This window comes from Haliaeetus leucocephalus, unplaced genomic scaffold (genome assembly GCF_000737465.1).
Source record: "Haliaeetus leucocephalus isolate CR32 unplaced genomic scaffold, Haliaeetus_leucocephalus-4.0 Scaffold848, whole genome shotgun sequence".
In the NCBI taxonomy this organism is placed as follows: Eukaryota; Metazoa; Chordata; class Aves; order Accipitriformes; family Accipitridae; genus Haliaeetus; species Haliaeetus leucocephalus.
The window spans coordinates 8,905,429-8,924,656 of record NW_010973284.1 but is presented as its reverse complement, the minus strand read 5'-3'; the positions used below and the strand labels follow the sequence as shown (position 1 = coordinate 8,924,656).

General features: G+C 40.7%; 1 protein-coding gene across 2 annotated transcripts in view; it reads right to left on the bottom strand.

The window, feature by feature from the left end:
* Positions 1-19,228, bottom strand: part of EIF2B3 (eukaryotic translation initiation factor 2B, subunit 3 gamma, 58kDa) — a 104,479-nt gene that overhangs the window by 49,211 nt on the left and 36,040 nt on the right. For both annotated transcript variants that reach the window (XM_010582471.1, XM_010582472.1), the window contains exon 6: positions 3,030-3,119. In XM_010582471.1, coding sequence (XP_010580773.1) covers positions 3,030-3,119 — 90 coding nt within the window. The remainder of the gene's footprint in view (positions 1-3,029; positions 3,120-19,228) is intronic.

Below are 19,228 nucleotides of genomic sequence, written 5' to 3'. Positions count from 1 at the left end.
CTGCTAACACCCTCCATAGTAGAATCTCACTGCTGTCAAACAAATACAATTATTCTCCAAACAATCGCACCCAGAATAGGAAACAAGCGCACAGAAAAATTAAGGGATCTATCCAGTACCACAAAGCAAGACAGTCACTGAGCTGATAACAAAACCTTGGTATCATGACTCCATTTTGGAGCTGAACAATAAACTCAGCCTTTTCCAGAGGTGTCATACAACAAAGTTGTCCCAATTCCTAAAGCAAGATTCATATACTTGGACAAAACAAAGGCTTAGCCATTTCATGTTCTTTTTTTCCCTGTTTTCATATTAGTGGGTAGTGATTACATATGACATATATTAATCCAATTGAAGTGGAGGAATGCAATTTACCCTTACAGGTGCAGCTATATACAAACTACATTCACTTGGGGAGAGCTTGTTCTTGCCACATCTTTTCAGCTAAGCTGGGACTACACTGGGCTTTTATCCCATTTGGAGCAACAGATCCCACATACATAACCACATTAGTTTTCATGTAATTCTTTGACCTGGAAGTAATCCTAATTTTCCTCTGCAAAAGGGTGAGCTATAGCCAGTTCTAGGATCTGAAATTTTTACTGCTGGGCAACATCTTTTCTGCTTTTGTATGTCAAAATAAAATTTGAAAAAAATGTAAATGCTTCACTGAGCTACAAACAATGAAAAAAAGGTGTTCTGCCTGCCATCAAACTCTGCTGTTAAAATATTAACACAATGTAAATATTGTAATATTGAGGAAGTACACTGTGTCAGTACTTCCTGGCACCATACAAGAGCTTCACTGTTCACTTCAGTCCCTGCTGTTAGTTTTAAACACGCACAACTTAAACAAGGCATCTGATCTTCTCCAGTCCTGCTGTTGAATTGCAGAGAGGCAAAATCTTACTGTAGGTTCTCTCTAGACTAAAACCCAAAGTATTAAAAAGAATTTTTAAACACAAACAATTACGTAGATGTCAGTACTGTTGAGGCAAAAATATTCCACAGGGTCTTTAAAAAGTCCTGGCATATTGCTGCCAAACATGGAAAGATCTTTGGGTATGCACTGTCCTCCCCTTCCTCAGAGAAGAAAAACAAGCTGCAAATGCCCACCAATGCCAGAAGCCTGAAAGCCCAAGTTATTCCTCATGGCAAAAGTCCCATTCCTCAGATTTGCCAGTTAAGCACATTACTCGCAATTGACTCTCTCTCTCAATTGACTGAATAAGCAGCATGTGTGTAATAAAGAGAATGAAGCAGCTACCTGCCATTAGTAAGCCAGATGTTACTATCAGGTCACAGAAATGCTGTCTAGCGGCCGTAATTATGATTTGTTGTGGAAGTGTCACAGAAAAGAAGCACATCTTCATAAAATAGTGAAGACAGAGAATGACCTCTCTCTAGAAAACAAAAAAAACCCAACTGGTCATACTTGCAAAAAGCCAGTAGACTTGTTGTAGGGGGATCTGGGGGCAACTGGAAGACTTCAGAGCAGGATTTCACTCTGCTGGCTTTGGGTAACACAAGGTAAAATCCTGTTACTGACAAAGCCAAAGATCTTAGCGGTTTCAATGGAAATAGCATAAAGCCTTGAAATCTGAAGTTACCACTATTTACGCTTAGAGGCCTCATTGTGTCACGCACTGAGGCATGTCTGACAAAGACTGTCCTTGTCCCACAGACCTAATAATCTAAATTCAAAACAGCATGAAATACCAGGGAAAAAGAACTAAATGTGTGAAATATCTAATATTCCAGAAATGTCTAATCCCAGAAAAACTGGATGGTTAGGATTTCAAGAAATGAGTTCTACATGTTGTATTATGACAAAAGAAAGGCATAAACACTGCTTCTTGCTACCACAGGAAATATAAGAAGTCTAAACTGTCACCGACTTTCTAAAATACACTAAATAAATGGCTTATTACAGATTTAAATCATCTGCTGCTCCTGAAGCTTTCTCACCTTTCAGACATGTTACCATACACAAATGGGAACTAAAATGACTTGTACAATGCCCCCATGTGCCAGTCACAGCATTGGATAAGCTTTATTTTTATGCATGGCAAGAAATTGCCCTGGGGGATAACACAGATTTTCCACTTTAACTCACTCACAGATACACTCAAACATGTATCTAACTGCATCACCAGATTTGTATATGGTCAAGACTACCACAAATCCCCCTGCCCCTCAATGTTTTTTCACATGTCAGTTTATGTGCTAAGGAAAAGCACTATGGACACAACACTTAGCCTCTTTATCTTTCATCTTACTCCAAAGGGGAGAAAAACTCTTGAGAACTCAGTGAGCATTCAATATATGTAATGGTCATGAGAGTGCCACAAAAAGTCTAGGAACAGGACATCATTCCAAAACTGAACTACTTACTGTGGGGAGGGTTGTTCATTTGTTTGTTTTTTTAAAAGATAAACAGGGTTTTTTTGGTCTGTTTCATGAAATATTATAGCTAAGATCCTTCTTCACTTCCATAAATGGATGTTTTTCTTACTCTCAGTGGGTGGTCTCAGAGTTTTGACAGAGGAACATCACAAGCTAAAAACATAGGATGCTACAGAGATAGCCCACCTGCAGTGGTGGTAGATGTGAAGGGGGAGAGAAAAGGTGATTGCAAAGGCCAAAACAGACTGTGGTGGGCAAAATCAAAGGTCAGAAATGTATTCACAGCCCTAACAATGGGGGAGCCCTGGTGAAATGAGCAGCCAAAAAGCACAGATACATTAGGAAAATAAGGGATGCAGAAAAGAGGCAAAAATTCTAGCTTTCACTTATGCTGTTACTAGATTTTTTTAAACTTCTTTTTTAAAAAAGTCTGAATAAGAAACTCAGACATAATGCTTGGCATTCCTTTTAGTGTGGTTAAAGCATTTTGAAAATAGGTTTCTTTTACATTTCTACTTTATGCTAGCCAATTTAATGAAACAAATCTTCCTTTAAAAGTTCTGGTATGAACCACATGTCAATGCAAATACCTGCTACTACTTGTGTATTGCTTGGTTTCTTACCTGTTTTCTACAAGGAAGTCTACCACATATTTCTTCAGACAGTAGAGATGGGCATCCATCAGCCCTGTTCTGATGTGCATTCTGGGGTGTCTGGAAAAGAAAAAAAGGAAAATCATGGAGCTTTGCATGGCCATTTACAAGAGCTTGATTTTGCAATTAAGTTAATGAATAGTGAAAAGTGTGCAAAGGCAGATCTGTTCCTTTCCATCTACTGCTGGATTAACAGAGGAGAACAGTGCAGGCTGCCATTATTGGACTGCATCTATAAACTTACACCTGCTGGCCCTGGGCTGATTTGCTGTGAAAGAAAACACCTTCTCCAAGGAGTCATTACTCCTGCTACATCTTCTTATGTAAGTGGAAATTGCACATTACTGGGCAGGAAGCCAAAGTAATGGGCCCACAGTGCTAAAAGTTACAGTGGGTAATGTCAGGGTACAATAATTCAAAGCTTCTGGCTAAGTGCCTGCCTTAATATGCAAGGCTGTGCATGTTCTCCTAGCAAACACAACAACACTACTGTATTTTTTCCAACACTTCCTGGAGGGGAATAGGGGAAGGAGATGGGGTCTGCTCACCTTTCCTACACTACACATTACAACTGACTGCTACAGCTCAATTACGAACTGTTTGCCTATCCAGCCCAGCAAGGTGGAAAAGATCAGTAAAACTCCCACTTATCATTAGCCAAACAATGGCAAACAGAGAAGTCTTCACTTTCAGACCAGTGGCAGGTTAGTATTTCAGAAACTCAGAAATCTCCAAAAGCTTCAATATTTTAAGAACAAAGTTTTAAATCATAAAGACTCATTGATTACTTCTGTTACTTCTCTTTACGCATTCTCTGTTCTTAGATAGTGGAAACCCTTTCTGGAACCTGTCTCAAAGCAGCTAGATATTTTATGCCAATATTACTTTCCCTTCCACACACCTGTAGCCTCATTTGAGAGTGTTCTGGCTGTCTGAACACTCACCACTAGCTCTCAGGACAGAAAAGCCACAAAAATATTTAGCTTGCAAATTTAAAAAGACAAAACACACTGGGCAGTTCAAGAGATCTGTAACTGCACTCACAGTCCAGAGGCTATTTAGGCGAGAAATTTCAATCCACACATGAAATTGTCTCTCTTTTCATTTTTCCTTCTCTGATGCCTGGATATCATAATGAAGTTTGAATGAACATATCTTACCAGTATATTCCATCCAACCTTTGTTCACTTATTCCAGAACACTCTGAAGTCAGACGTTTGTGATCATGACCACTTTTATTATTTAGTTAGCTCAGCAGAGGGATCACTCAACACGGGCATGCATATATATGTGTGTGTGTATACATATATATGTAGTAAGCCAATACTAGCACACCGAATATTTAGTAACACAAAAGCTATGGAGAACATCAGGTGTTCTAGTAAGTAATTTTTCAGTGTATTTCTCAATTAATGTATTGAACTACTGAAGTATTTAAGTCTTAATATTTTGTAATTTAGGTGGCATTTCTCGAGCATGCCATTCAATTCAAGCTAAGCATATTATTAACTATAATGAAATTCTTTAAGTCCCACTTGCAAAGGAAAGCTCCTATAACAGTAGTATGACACTTTGCAGTAAAGTATGCGGTACTAAAAATGATATATGCACTTTCAGTAGATTACTTCATTAACAAAACATGAGCTCACCTAGCAATGCTCCAGTACTGATGTTATCAGTGGCCCAGATGTTGCTGTGGAAGTCAGCCCAAATAGCAATGTTCCTTATGCAAAGAGGATAGGGAATCCACTAATTTTAATGAGGTCTTGCAGTTGGAAGTCAGTAGACTCCCTCCTGCTCTGCATCCTGAGGATGGTTTCCACATTTTGTGTATTTATGAGAGGGAGAATTTTCATATCTTCTCTGAGAAAAAGGGCTCCCTTGTATTTATATAATGAATATAATAGTTTATTGAAATGGGTGAAAGAGACAAATGGAAAGAAATGGAGCAGGGAGGAAAGCTGGGAAAAATGAACATAACAATGGAACAAGGCAAAAAACATGTAAAAAAATAGAAATGGATGCAACACGGGAAGGAGAGGGGAAAATGGGAGGAAAAAAATCCAATTCTTAACTTGAAGATGACAAACAGGACACAGTTTCTTCAGTGCCAGAATGCCAGGTTCTGCTCTCACTATTCAAGATCTATCACAACCCCCCTTAAACACAATGCAGGGGAAGGCTGCAACGGCTAGACATCAAGCAGAAGAGTGTAAAACAGGAACTCCTCAATAAATGCTGGTTCTGTTGCCAGTGTCTGTGCGGCTTTCACACAGTCTCCCCACCTGCAAACTGGAACACTATTTAGCTACACCACAGGACACTGAGGATATGCAAGCTGAAGTTTGTATCTGCATGCAAGTACTGTACCAAGTTTTTCTGTAGCTAAGCAACTTTGTAACAAAATCAGTGCAAGCAGACAGACAGCAGCACAGTGCTATCTTAGCTGCAGCCCCATCACCCCCCCCCCCCCCCCCCAAAAACCCATCCAGACAACAAGATGTACTGAAATGCCACTCTGAGTTAGCTTTCAGTGTAGAATATACCAACAATAATGAAACATCATGCTGGACAAGAGGGAGGTCCCACAATGAAAAATCCTCTGAAATACAGACCACCTAAGTGATTTGCAACAGAATAGTCCCATAGATTAATATTATAATCACAACTTCAAAGGTCAAACAGGCAAGTTTGGGCACATGCATAAACAAAGCTGCGATTTCTGTAAACCAGACTCAAGGAGAGAATAGCCACACTAAACCAGACTGATAAGAGCACTCTATCATAACAAGCCACTAAAGATGATGCTAATTTTCATTGACTAGTGCTTAAACCAGTTTATCTTCAGGTAAAAGCAAAGGAGCCAAATAATCTAACAGATAACAGCAAACTCCATCACCATTTCAAATGAGCATCTGGTTGCTAATATTGAAAGCCACACTCCCTTCTCATGCCTCTGATCTCCCACTCCATCAGCTAATCTTTACAACATATGAAAAATGAGGCCCGTCGCAAGGAACAGCTGATACAGAGAGAATCAAATAACAAACAATGCATGTGCTGAGAGCTGACGCACCTAGACTTATCGCTCTGAGGGAGATAATACAGAAGGCTTTTAATTATATCATCAAAGCAAGGGAGAAGGTACTAGGAGGGGCTGGCTGCAGATGGTTAAGTGTTAATGAATGCCGGGTTGGGTGGTTTATCAAAAGAAAAAGACTGGATATATATCTGAGAGGGTCACCATTGAGATGAAAGTTGTAACAGCCATTGTTGGAGCTCTTTAATGAGCGAGGAATGTCAAATGTGAACCCTCTAAGAATCATACCAATTACTAAATGAACTTCAGTTCAATCTAGCAAATGTAATCAAGCACAAGTCATTAAAATACATGGTAAAACTCCCATTGGCGCTGCCACTATAGTGTCTATTATTGTCTGTGCTCCCGTGCAAGGGAGGGGGCTGCTCCCAGTTGTAAGCTCTGTGTGTTATGTTAAGTGATGGCAGATTTTAGCCCTAATGATGAGGCATGGAGGGCTCCCTGGCAGAAAGTCGACAATGAGGAAGCTCAGAGAGATCTGTGGAGAAGTCAGGGAAAGAACAGCAATTAAAAGAGCAATTTCAAAGAATGCAATTTAATGTGTAAAATTAGCTTTTATTAGCACATAATTCCACAAAATCCTGACTCGGGATGAGAGTGCATAAAGGTCTGCAAGACTCCTTAGAAAGGTCTGTGCCCGTAATTCCTGACACGCCATTGTGAAATAATAAGCAGTACTAACAGGATTGATGCATGCTTCGTACATGGCATTGCTTTGAAAGTGGAGCCCGGAGCTTTTCTCTCCCTGATAACCTCCCTCAGGATTTCCTCCCTCAGGGAAATCAACCACTGATAGAGCAAACTTCCCTTGTTTAAAGGCAAAAAGAGGGACAATTGTTTCAACTGTAAACTAATTAAGAGAGATTACCACCAAGAGCTGGAGGTTCAAATCAGCCCTGCACTCCCACTGACAGTGTGATAATGCCAGGCTGGGGTCAAAATCATAAATCTGAAGGGAGCACACACAATGCTTAAAGCCAAAAAGCCTCTCTACTAAGCATGGGATATTGCCACATTAACCTCACCACCTCACAAATAAACTAGCTGAGAAAGAGAAATCCCATGGCCTCTTTCCCTTTAACTTCATGCAGCTGTTGACGGAAAATATGAAGGTCTTGAAATAAGCTCAAGGACCTGAGGCTGTCCGTACTCTAACACTAATCCGAGCAATGACACAATAAAAATCCAATCATACCTGCTATTAACCTAGCTCCTGCATCCACTATGGGCTTATGGGGTATTAGTTCATCTTCCTCCCCATCCCTCCAAAATAAGTAAATAAACAACAGCGCGCTAAGCGCAAACTATGCATTCCACACTCATTTCTTTTCTAATTAATTGCATGTAGCTCACATAGTCCATGTAGCCAAACAGTCTACTGCATTCTTCCTATCCCCTGCGTACTGTATTCTTGCGTGAAGAAGCGTGCCATCCAGTTCAAACACACGCTGCTGACCCCTCACTGTCTGCAATGGAGGTGGTGCTCTCGCGTTGATGCAAAGCCAGTGCACAGATCAACGAAGAGAAGTCTCACAGCAAAAGCTGCCAGACCACCTTTCATGTCTGGAGCATTCCTACTTTTAAAGGGAAAGAAAAAATAAAAAAATCCCTAAATCGCATTGCTCATTTACGGGACAGCACTTGGCTGTAAACTCACTAATAGTAAGAGACCACTGTTACGTTGGCTCTTCAAAAATCCCAGACACCTTATGACCTTAATTTTTTTTTTTTTTTTTTTTTAACACAGTGCTTTTGGCCAAAGAGATCCCAAAGCACTTAGCCAAATGAATGTCCCCACTGTATCCCAGGTCTCCTTTGCCCACCAGTGAAATGCTGCCACCTCTGGGCTGAACCGCAGCAGCTGTAGCTGCGCGGGGGCCTCCTGCACCGCTCTGCCCGGCACCCCTCTGCCGCCGGGCTTCACGGGAGGGGGAGCAGAGCTTAACGAGAGGATGCAGCCCCTCGGGTGGAACGACTGGTTCAAGTTCTGGCTCCGAGCAATACCTCGGGGTCGCGACAGCGAGGCAAGGGGCACAGAAAAGCAGCCACTCAAGATTTCAAGGCAGCGTAGGCTGCTCCGAGGCGTCTTACACACGTGCCGTGGGCCCTGGGCGACCCTGACCTCTGTTTCCCAGCTCAGAGGCACACACCACCACCCCACCCCCCCGTTGCCCTTCCTCCTGTTTTGTAACAACCTTATTTGCAAAGACAGGAGGGCAAGACTCGCTCCCGTCCCTCGAGGACCTGGCAAGGGAGGACAGGCTACGTTCGCAACTTAGCGTCAGTGCCCGGAGGCAGCTCGTAACGGCGCGTCAGGAATGGGAAGTACTTTCCAAATGAAAATGTTTTATTGATCTAGTGACCTAAGTTGCTTGAAAGCCTTCCGAATAATAAATATTTTTCATTTAAAACCTTCACCACGTGCCATTTTTCTTTGTTGTGTTATATTATTAATATACCCTTGAGACTATAATACAAACTATGAACCTACTTCTGACAAAAACATGCTGAAAACTTTTTGGTAATAGAACCAACCCGCATTGAAAGCCAAAGATTAAATCATTTTCTCTAGTATAAAGAGTATAGGTTAGCAGTCAGAACTCAGGCTTGGTATTTGTTCAAGGCCAGTAATGGTTTACAATAAGCCAGCGTGACCTCCCGTAGAAAGCGTCATTACCTTGGCACCAACACCGTGCTTTAACGTTAACATCCCTCTTGACTTCGACGCTGAACAGCAAGGGTGCTGATGGCTGCACAGCCAACTACATCCCATGACCTTATATAAAATGCTTTTCTTCGCCCTACTTCAGCTTCCCCCCATGAAAACGAGAACAACAGTAACTCCTCACCCACCCTGAGTCCGAGGAGCGCTCCCTGGGGGGTGCACGGCCACGTTGCTGGATGCACGTGCATCCCCCCCGGAGCACGCCAGACACAGCTGCTGGGGAACGCACTTCCCTAAACTTGGTTCTAAGGGTCTTCTCTGCCATACTGAGTGCTAACAGCTGTAGGAAATAACACAGGGGCCGGGCTCCCCAACACCCCTGCCCCTCTTCTCTTTCCCTGTCACTGGAAAAACGGAGTTCATGCAAATATTTTATACTAGACACTTTTATACTAGATTCAAGTTTGCTAGAATACCCCAATGGCTATGTAGAAACTGGGAGAGCAAAAGAGAGACCAAAATGATAATAAATCTGGAGTTTGGTGTGAACAGAAGAGAATACACTGCGAAGGAGGGCGGGGACTGCCAGAGACATTATTAATAGGTTTTACCCTTGAGCTCTGGCAGCTACTTGTTCTATACACAGAGGAAAAGGATTAATCAAGCCTTGCACGTAAAGGTTCTTTCTATGGTCTGCCAAAATATTTAAAGCAGTATATACAAAGTGTAAGCCTTATTATTATACACATTCAATGTAATCATCTTATGCTACAGTTAAGGCCGGGATGACAATAAAGTAGATTATTGTGCACTATAACCAATTCAATTCTAACACAACGGGACGTGGCTTAGTCACTTGGTTCACATCTTGTATTTGAGCTTATTTTTCTTATGCTGGGCTAAACTGTGATTTAAGAGATTTAATCAAGCTTTGGGAAATGCTTTCTTTGCTGAAGAGGGAGAAAGAACTTAAAGTCTGCACCTGGCAACCCTAATCATTTCCAATTTTCAGCTCATTTTGCTTCCTGCTTTGTGGAAATTCACCTTGGTAAATAATTGTTCCCTAAAATCACCAGGGCTGAAAGGATGACAACACAAAGAGGAACAAGTTTTAAGCAAACAACTGAAGCCAGAGGATTGTACAGAGGCTACTGAAGAACAGCAGCTCCTGCTGATCCCTCCTATGCCAGTTCCCAAAAGGCTAAGCAGTAGACATATGATATATTTTCTTAAATCAAATAATTACAGTAAATGCATGGGAAACAGTGAAACTGAATACTAGGTCAAGCTGTAGGTCACTAGCAATATATAGCTTAAACGCAGCAAGGCCGCCACAATTTCTTTATGTCACTGGCCTAGACTCAAAGGCAAACAAAACCGTACCAGGCAGTGTGACTCAGCCTTGCTCAATAAGGCTCCAAAGACCTACTGCACCTCCCAGGTGAGGCAGGTTTTATTCAGCTCTGTGATCTGCAAAATTTGGGAATTTAAGGCAATGGCATACCTTTGGACTACTAAAACACACAGGCAAAAAGAAATCCTCCCTCCCCCAACCTTAAATTGCAAGTAAAAGCAGAAGCGGAAAAAACAAAGTTGAAATAAGCATTATAAGCATTTCCCTTTTACTTTACAGGGCCCAGGAGCAGAACAAACTGAAGCTGTCACACATACCTTCGAGTTTCCATTGTGAGCAACTTTCCAGGTACCTCATGAAAATCACCTACTTCTGCACCACCAGTTTATTAAAATTAAACACCCCCCTCTAAACCTGTTACTGTGCATAGGCCATACCTGATCACTCACTTTCCTTTGCTAGGATCTTCGCCTGACAAGCAACTTGGCTCTTATGATGGAAAGTGCATGTTTGTGAGTCTTTTTTTAAAAGATATTTGCATTCAAAACAGTTAAGTTTCATGGGACTGGGGAACAACCTGACAAGAGTCCGATAGCAGGTCAGGAGGGCTAGAAGGAAGAAGAGAGCAGAGAGAGGAGGGGGGAGAGGAGCAATACATGTTGTGTGTTAGACAAAGCAGAATCTGGCTCTCCCCAACACTTACAGTCTAGAAAGCAAGAAGACATAAGCTTTGAATCCAAAGATGGGAAAAATTCAAGTGTTATGGTTTAAATTACCAAAACCTACCCAAATCCAGCCTACGTAGGATGTCTTCCACAATCTGCCAATGCTCATTTCCTTCATCTACTGCAAGTGAATTATACTTAGCTCCTGTTCCTTGAGGGTCTGCACCTTCCTCAGCTGATGCTTTGACCTGTGTTTCCTTTTGATTTCCCCCTGGAACCTACTGCTTCTGCCTCACTTTTGATTCATGATAAGGTTTTACAGTTGTACCTATTCACATCTCAACTCCACTGAAACCTGGACACTTTAGCATTTGGCAACAAAGTAACCACACTTCACCCTGACAAGATCCCAACAAAGGCAAGTGTCAAATATTTAATTGGAAAATGAAAACAGCTTTATCTCAGGCAGAAATTAAAATGGGCACAGAACTTGGCTCTGCCACCACTGCAGAGGGAGCCTGGCTGCGACTGCCAGGACACAGGCTGCTGCTCTACATCTCCGCAATGCTGAATGGGTACATAGAAGAAAAATACATTTTAGGGGAAAGTATGCTAAGGTATGAGCAATCAGACTTGACGAATCCTGCTTCCTACAGAGAAACAGAGGGGTTTCCCGATTTGGCTACACTGAAGTCATGACTCAGTGGGTGTATTCAGATACATCCTCAGACACAGGCTAGCCTGGATTTAGGGCAACATCAACCTTGAGCCACGAGATTTCAGGACACAGAGAGCTGTCAGGGCTCAGGACTTGATCAGCATTAGAGTACAGCCCAATTCTAGAGTGAAAAAATACCCAAGTGATAGGAAATCACATAAGAAATACAGAGATATTTGCGTTCTTTTCTAGTTTAAAAGAACTTATACTATTTAATTTATCAGCTAATATTTTGACAGTATCAAATAAGAACTTCATTAAAACAAAGCCTTAAAATCAGAAAATGTAGCATTCTTTTTGCAGAATGACAACAGAATTTAAAACCAAAGGAGAATTGAAGTCAGACTGAAGCCACCTGCAGACATCTCTCATCTTTTCAACCCAAAAGAACTTTATGATTAATTCTTTTAATAGCTAACTGGCACTTTACATAACACCATTAGAAATACCATGGGATGATGAGTGTAAGTATCAGGAAAAAAAAAAGGGGGGGGGGAGAGACAAGACAGAAAACATGTATTGTTACCACAAGAAGAGCTTGACATCCACACAAAGTCCAAATCTGCATTTTTTGAACAAGTAATTACACTGGTTACAACCACACTGGATTAGTTTCTGGTTAGACTAGATTACTCATGATTTAAATTTTCCAGATTTGTTAATAGCTATATCAGAAGTTGCTGCTTCATATTACTATAAGAAGCTGAGCTTACACCTAAAATGCTTTCAGGAGGATGCTAAAGTTGGAGCACTACAGCATTAAGCCCAACTGAACAAAAACTTACACTGCACTGAGGACAGAGCTGGATTTCCAAAAACCTTTCTCATCTTTCACCCACTACTAGGGCTGAATAACAACTTAAGGTTGGGCCAGAGGAATTTCACTCCTTTTGAACAGTGATGATATGGCAATTAGAATATTGCAGAGGACAGAAGAAAATCCTGGTGAATTCAATGCAGTGAGATGGTACTTTGAGCAGCAAGTTAACTTCCTTCCTTGGGACGGTTACTGCTGACTGAGAAACTTCACACAAACGAGTGCCGTTCTGCACAGGCCACCATGTGCTAACTCCCTTCATACAGTAGGTGAGAGCTGCCTTTATAGTAAGTAGGAGACAGTCACTGTTCATTGAAAAAAAGAACAAAAAACCCCCCATATTCTTGAAGGAAAAGCTGTCTGGACAGCTAATAAGACACTGCTCATCTGTGTATTTTCACAACTTAAATACTATTTTTTTTATTTATTTTTTTTATTAGCTGCAGTTAAAGTTCAGGTTTTGGCCAAAATTAGCAAGTATTTTATTACTGTGATGAGACACCAGCACACTACATGTCTGGAGACTGTGGCTTCAGCAATGAAACAGATAGAAGAAATGTCATTAATTTAGACTTCAGTGGTCCCTAATAGCAAAGCAGTAGTAGAGAACCATTTTCACCACTGATCACAAGCTAGTATTGAAAAGCAAGAGAGAAGACAGCAACTGAACCCTCTGTTGCTCATGCCACCTGGGGTAGTGAGTTAAATTTCACAGCCTAGAAGCAAGAAACTGGCTACGGCAAGTAACAAGAGTTCAGATGCCTCCATAACTTGCTCTTAGAACACCTCTCTGTACAAAGACCAGAATGGCAACAAATCCAATCCTTTTCCTTTACAAGGCTAAACCCACAGTAGGACAATTTCCTCATCTTGAAACACTTAGCCTAACAGAAAGAAAAAGAAAATGGGTAGGGGATGACCTGAAGATTATCATTTACAGTTTTACGGCAACCTCAAATATTATTAAAACAAAACAACTTCTATTCCCTTCTTGCTTGGAAGAGACTGGGACTATTCCGTCTGTGGTTGTGGACTGTTTCAGTATTATCCAACTGCATAAACGAAACTAGCGTCAAAATTAAGTTTTAAATGGCTTGAGGTTTACAGGAATTAAAGAAGGAAAAATTAAATTTGAAACTCTGCTTGTTTACTAGAACTAATTAAATATGCCAGATTTCTGGGCAAGCTTCCTAGCCTGTGGCTACTACGTTACTGGCTTGTAAAACAGTCAACAAGTACATGAGTACAAAGCACAAATACAATAACAGAGATTTCGTGTACAGTCCTGCCCTTAGTTTATAAAGAAAAAATGTATTAGAAACAATCTGTAACTATAAAGCCCTGTGCTAACCCTCTAGACTATATTAGCAATATAAAAAAGGGCCAAGTCTACAACGGTTGCTTTTGCAGAGAACAGTTTAAAAAAAAAAAAAAAATCAGAGAGAGGTAAGAAGCAATAAGCACAACCAAAATGAACAGGAAGCCTTAAAAGACTAGTTTACTTCTAAAAATCCCATGCTTCTGGGCTCTGCTCTCAAAATAATTTGCTATAAAAAATAAAAGGGAGTTTTTGCACTTCAACAGAAGAAGTGGGTCTGATTATTCACACCACTGAAGCTGCACTCGTCACAAATAGTAGATTTTATTATTATATTGGAATTCACTAGAAAATAGGTTTATTCTGAAGAGCTGGAATTTCACATTTAGTGGGAGCAAAGGCCATATCCATAATCATACAGTCCATTTAGACTCTAAACTTTTAAGACAGGTAGTATCTTTGCATTCTACATTTTAAAGGAACCAGCACAATGAGCTCATAGTCTATGAAGAAGCTACAAACCAACCAAGAAAGAACAAACTAAAGCCAACCTCAGATAAAAGAAGCCTCTGGAGACTGTTCATCCTGGCACACAGGTGAAATAAAATGGTACCTGCACCACCCCCAGGTAGGTAGGGGCAGGAAAAGGAGGGCCAGTAAGATCCCATGGCCTAAATGCTGTTCTTTGCACATCCTTCTTTCAGGAAAAACTCCCAATTTACTTTCCGTGGATGAAGCAGCCGTTTCTACAAAAGCAGCAAACAACTCTTAATGAAGAAACACTCGAGGACAATTTGCTGCCTTGACAGCTTTAAAATGAACAGCCTTTCACAGCAACTCAAATTAATGTGTGTTCCCACTGTACAGTAGCCTTGCTCAGCTTTAAGGAAACCAGGAATTATGCTTCAATAAAAATTCAGCCACGCAAATATTCTGCTATAAAAAGAGGCATAAACATGTAACTCTCCCAACTTCCAGAATCACGTACATGAGGCAAAGGGAAACGATATAAAAATAACTAGGTTTTTGTTTACATCTCAGATTTACAAGAGCAACTCCAGAAACTAAGTTCTTCTACAGAGACATTGATTCAATTAGCCTGCATAGCACACTTTATTTGTATTTGGACCTCTGACGTACATTGATAAAAAAGAAACAAATACACAATGGATACACACAAAATGGTTTCCTAAATTTTTTCTTTGCCCAGGTGCAGGTAAGAATTCTCAAACACTTTCATGGGCTCTTCCTTACATGCAAATGATCCTTTTTTAATATATACAAACTATGTATGTTTTCAATTAAAAATGTGACTGGATCAATTGGATCATATATTCTTGCAAACCAGCCAAAAATCAAATACAAACTGAAGCCCTGAAGTAACTTGTGGAAGTACAAACCAACCAGCACAACAGTTCTACTTCTGGCAAGGAGAATCACCTCTCCTTTCAAAATGAAGATAGAAGCGACAGCAGTGTGTAAAAACATGCTGTCATTCAGCAATGAATTAACTACATTAATGAACAGTACTCAGAAATCATAAAAAATGTAATTGGTGAAAATCTCAGCTTAGCAAGTAAGCACAAAGTGATCAAGTAACAGCAGAGCACTCTCTTCTTACTTTTTGGTAACAGTTAATCTCAATTTTGGGTCTTACTATTCAACTGGATGACAAAATTAGTTCCTCAGAGATGTAAACACTGGATTCTCTTCAGGACACAAACAGTGGCAGAGAGGGGGACATTGTTGCTTAAGGTAACAAACAGGACTACTAAGAATGGGTTCTCATATGCTTTTTTCCCCCATTGTATTTTGATCCACATGAGTACAGACTTTTTCTGCTTGTCCTTCCTCATGTTAGATTTAAAACCCCAAACATCCCAGAATTTGGGGAATAAATATTTAACTGTGAATGTAAACAAGAAGATATTATCCACTTTTAGAGACAATGTGCAAGTTCAAGTCAGTGCCTAGCTGCAAGGAATGCTTCTGAGGCTCATCGATTTTTCTCCTCCTTATAACTTCACCTAATTCTCCACACCTGTGCTCTACCCAGCCTGCAGCAAGCAGGGATCAACAATTTTGACCAGTAAACTTATTCTTAGAAATCAGATCAGCCTTTGCAAAGATACGGCCCCAACATCTTTCACTCGCATACACTGCAGTTGTGCTTGATTCTCCCACATGCATAGCACACGATTGGTTGTGGCCTCAAATCACTACAGTGCAGCACACATTCCCATAATCCCCATGCATTTCAAGCATTTTGATGCTGAACAGCTTGGTTCAGCTCTCACCTCTTCACCATACAATAACTTTTCAGGCACTGACCAGTGATGGAAAAAACACTCACCAGCTACATGTCACCATACCTTGAAACATTAGGAAACAGCAGTATCCTAAGATACCTAAGACCATGCATACTTCCACTGAGACTTGAATTAACACTTATGGCCAGTTTTCTTATTGTCATTGTAGGAGTCGTCAGAATCAGCAGTAGATATGCAAGCACATGGCAGGTAAAAGGCTGAAGCCTTCCAGAAGTCCTGAATGGAACCTGTGAGCCACCTCCACTGTGGACACAACATGTTTTCACTTAGGAAAATTAAGAAGTCAAAGGACAGAATGTCAGAGCAAAACTAGCCTTTAAATTATTGTGCTGCAGTCTGCTATGAGCTTTCTGTCACTCAAAGACTCACGTTCAGTACTAGACATCTTTTGTCAGAGAGGCACAGATTCATACCCTTGCATCCACACACCTTTCTCACATACACAAGTTCACATCCTTGCATCCACTGCCTTCAAGATGGTGAATCAATCAGTTACAACTTCAAAACATAGAAATGAAGGAACAGGTAAAGTGACAGACTACTTTGCAGCAGGTTACTCAACTGTGCTTCAGCTCTGGCGTTTGGCATTTCTGCTATTCATGGCTTTCTTGACTTACAGGTTCATTATATCTTCATTTACGCACATGACCTTTATGAGGCCACTGTTTAGCAGGGCTGTATCACCTTGTTTTATTACCATAACCCATCATAAAGAAAACATTAACCCTTTCTCTTTACGGATAAAATTGTCATTAAGAAAGTGAAGAAGCAGATCACACACAGCAGCCCAAATCAGAAGATATTTTACAGCAGATAACTTGTGAAAAATAGTTGTCGTGGTTTTAAAATGTTTAGGAGAAATGAACATAGTTTTTGGAGTGATCACCTTCTAAAGGGAATTACTTTTCTACTGTGAAAAGTAAGCTATTTCAAGAACTATACAAGATTATACTCTTTTTTGATATTTGCATTTTGCTGGAACCTGAAAGCGTTAATCAAAGCTGTACACATGGGTAACAAAACCACAATTCTTATCTCAGAATTTAAAAGCTGCCATCAGGTAGCCAAACTGGAAGTGGAGAGCAGCAAACAAATGCAAGGATTAAAGAAACATAAACATTACTTTTTTCTCCTTTATCCAGAGTAATATGGACCCAAGAAAGCACAGATGACACTGCTGTTTCTGCACCAGAACTGGCTCCTACGGAGTTCTTCTGGTACTTCCACGGCGTGCCCCGAGCCCCCGCAGGACTCGCTAGCTCAAGAGCCGCTCTGCCCACCCAGCTACGCCGCTGCCAGCCCAGCCTGGCCCTGGCAGCAGTACAGCCGCTCGCATGTTAGCTCAGGTGCGCCGCTACAAGCTGTGCCAGGCTCAAGCCAGCATTTGTAAAACCAGTTCATGCGCACGCAAGGAACCACCTATCTACAAATTTGATCGTGTACACTCAGGAGTAGTGGCTTGTTAATGCAAAAGAAAACATATTTAATTTTTCACTGTATGTCCAGTGATTTTGTATGAAAACCTGGAGAATTAGTACATTGAAAGGAAATTAGAGACAGTGGAGCGATAAGAATAGCAGCGAGTAACAACGTAACACACAATAAACTATACAATAATACATTTAAATACTACTGGCGTCTGACATGCAGAAATGCAAGTGCTGAAACTGAAAATCTAGGTTTAAACATGAGCTGTAGCTCATGCTGTATGCAGTGTTACATCAGCTGCTTCCTGCAGGTCGTTTTAATAAGTACTATTCTGATTCTAAATGTAGGAAAGCCAACTGTTAATACCCTGTACTCAGAACAGCATTTTACATTTACATCATTGACATAAACATCGAGGGGTTATGTCCCTATGAGACAGGAAAGTAATATTGCGTTCATTTTAAAAAGCAAAGATAGTACAAGAGACAAACATTAAGTGGACTTCTCAAGGCCACAAGGCCAAGTAGAGAAGTGAGATCTCTTTGTATATTAATTACAAGACATTCTTAATACAACCAGGTGACATCACATCAATTCACATTAACTTTTACCCTTTCCAGCACCAGATTACCTGTAGAACAAGAGAATTCTTCCTCCGTAAGCACAAAGTTTGCTTACTTTAATGTCGTTCTCTACAACAAACAGATTAACATTTCTATTTTTTCCATAGACAAGAATAGACTACTGAGAAGTATGGTCAGACAACTTTTCTGCAAACCCTTTAAGTCAACAGTTGTCCAGGCACGAGGTTATCCCTGTCACGTATGAAAGCCTAGAATCTATATAACATCCGTATCATAACCCCTTCTTTTCACTTGACAAATGTCAAGGGCATAGCAAAAAAAGATGCCAGTCTACTTTTTTTCAGGTCGCTTCCTTCATATAAGGAGGTAAATCAGAAAACACACAGAATACTGCATTCTAGAGCTACACTATCATGGGGTACATCTAAAACAAACACATGCAAAAGACGTATTCCTTAAATCTGAAACATGTATTTTCTCAAAGCGTAAGATACAGAAAAACATATCAGCAAGCACTAATTTGTCTCGCTGATCTATCTCCCTAATAGCCAGAGGCTACTTTTAACAACACTGACTTAACAAAGGAATCTAAATTGTATAAATCAACGTCTCAATTAACATTTTGTTTAGGAAGAGTTATGGAAGAGAAACAGAATGTAATCATTTGCTAGCACAGTGGCTCCAGAGGTCTGGGAGCAAGTGCAAGAAGAATGGAGTTGAATGTGGGAAGGGTCCATTATTCTTTCAATAGCGTCTGGTGCTGCAAAATATGTGCTTGCATACTTTCCTACTTGAAAAGCTTAAGTCTTCAGTAGCTCCTTGGTCTGGGAAAGTGGCAAGCACCCAAATGCTAACCCAGGGATCTAGGAAGGAGATCTACCTGAAGAACAATATTTTTCAAGTGGCCTTAGAAGTGAAAAATGGCCATAAAGAGGAGCCTCATTCCCAAGTGATTTTATTCCTTCTGTCTGGCTGCTGTTCATCAGGTGCCGTTCCCCGCACACATCCCCAGCATATTCTAATGCAAGAATGGAGAGGGCCTCTCTGAAAATAATCACACTTGCTGAAAGACCTGCCCTGCATAAATATCTCTAACAACAGTACAAACAGAAATCAGACTTCTTGCTCGATACTTTAGTTGAAATTTATGGCACCGCTGGCCGTGATTCTGTTATTACTATTCTACCTGG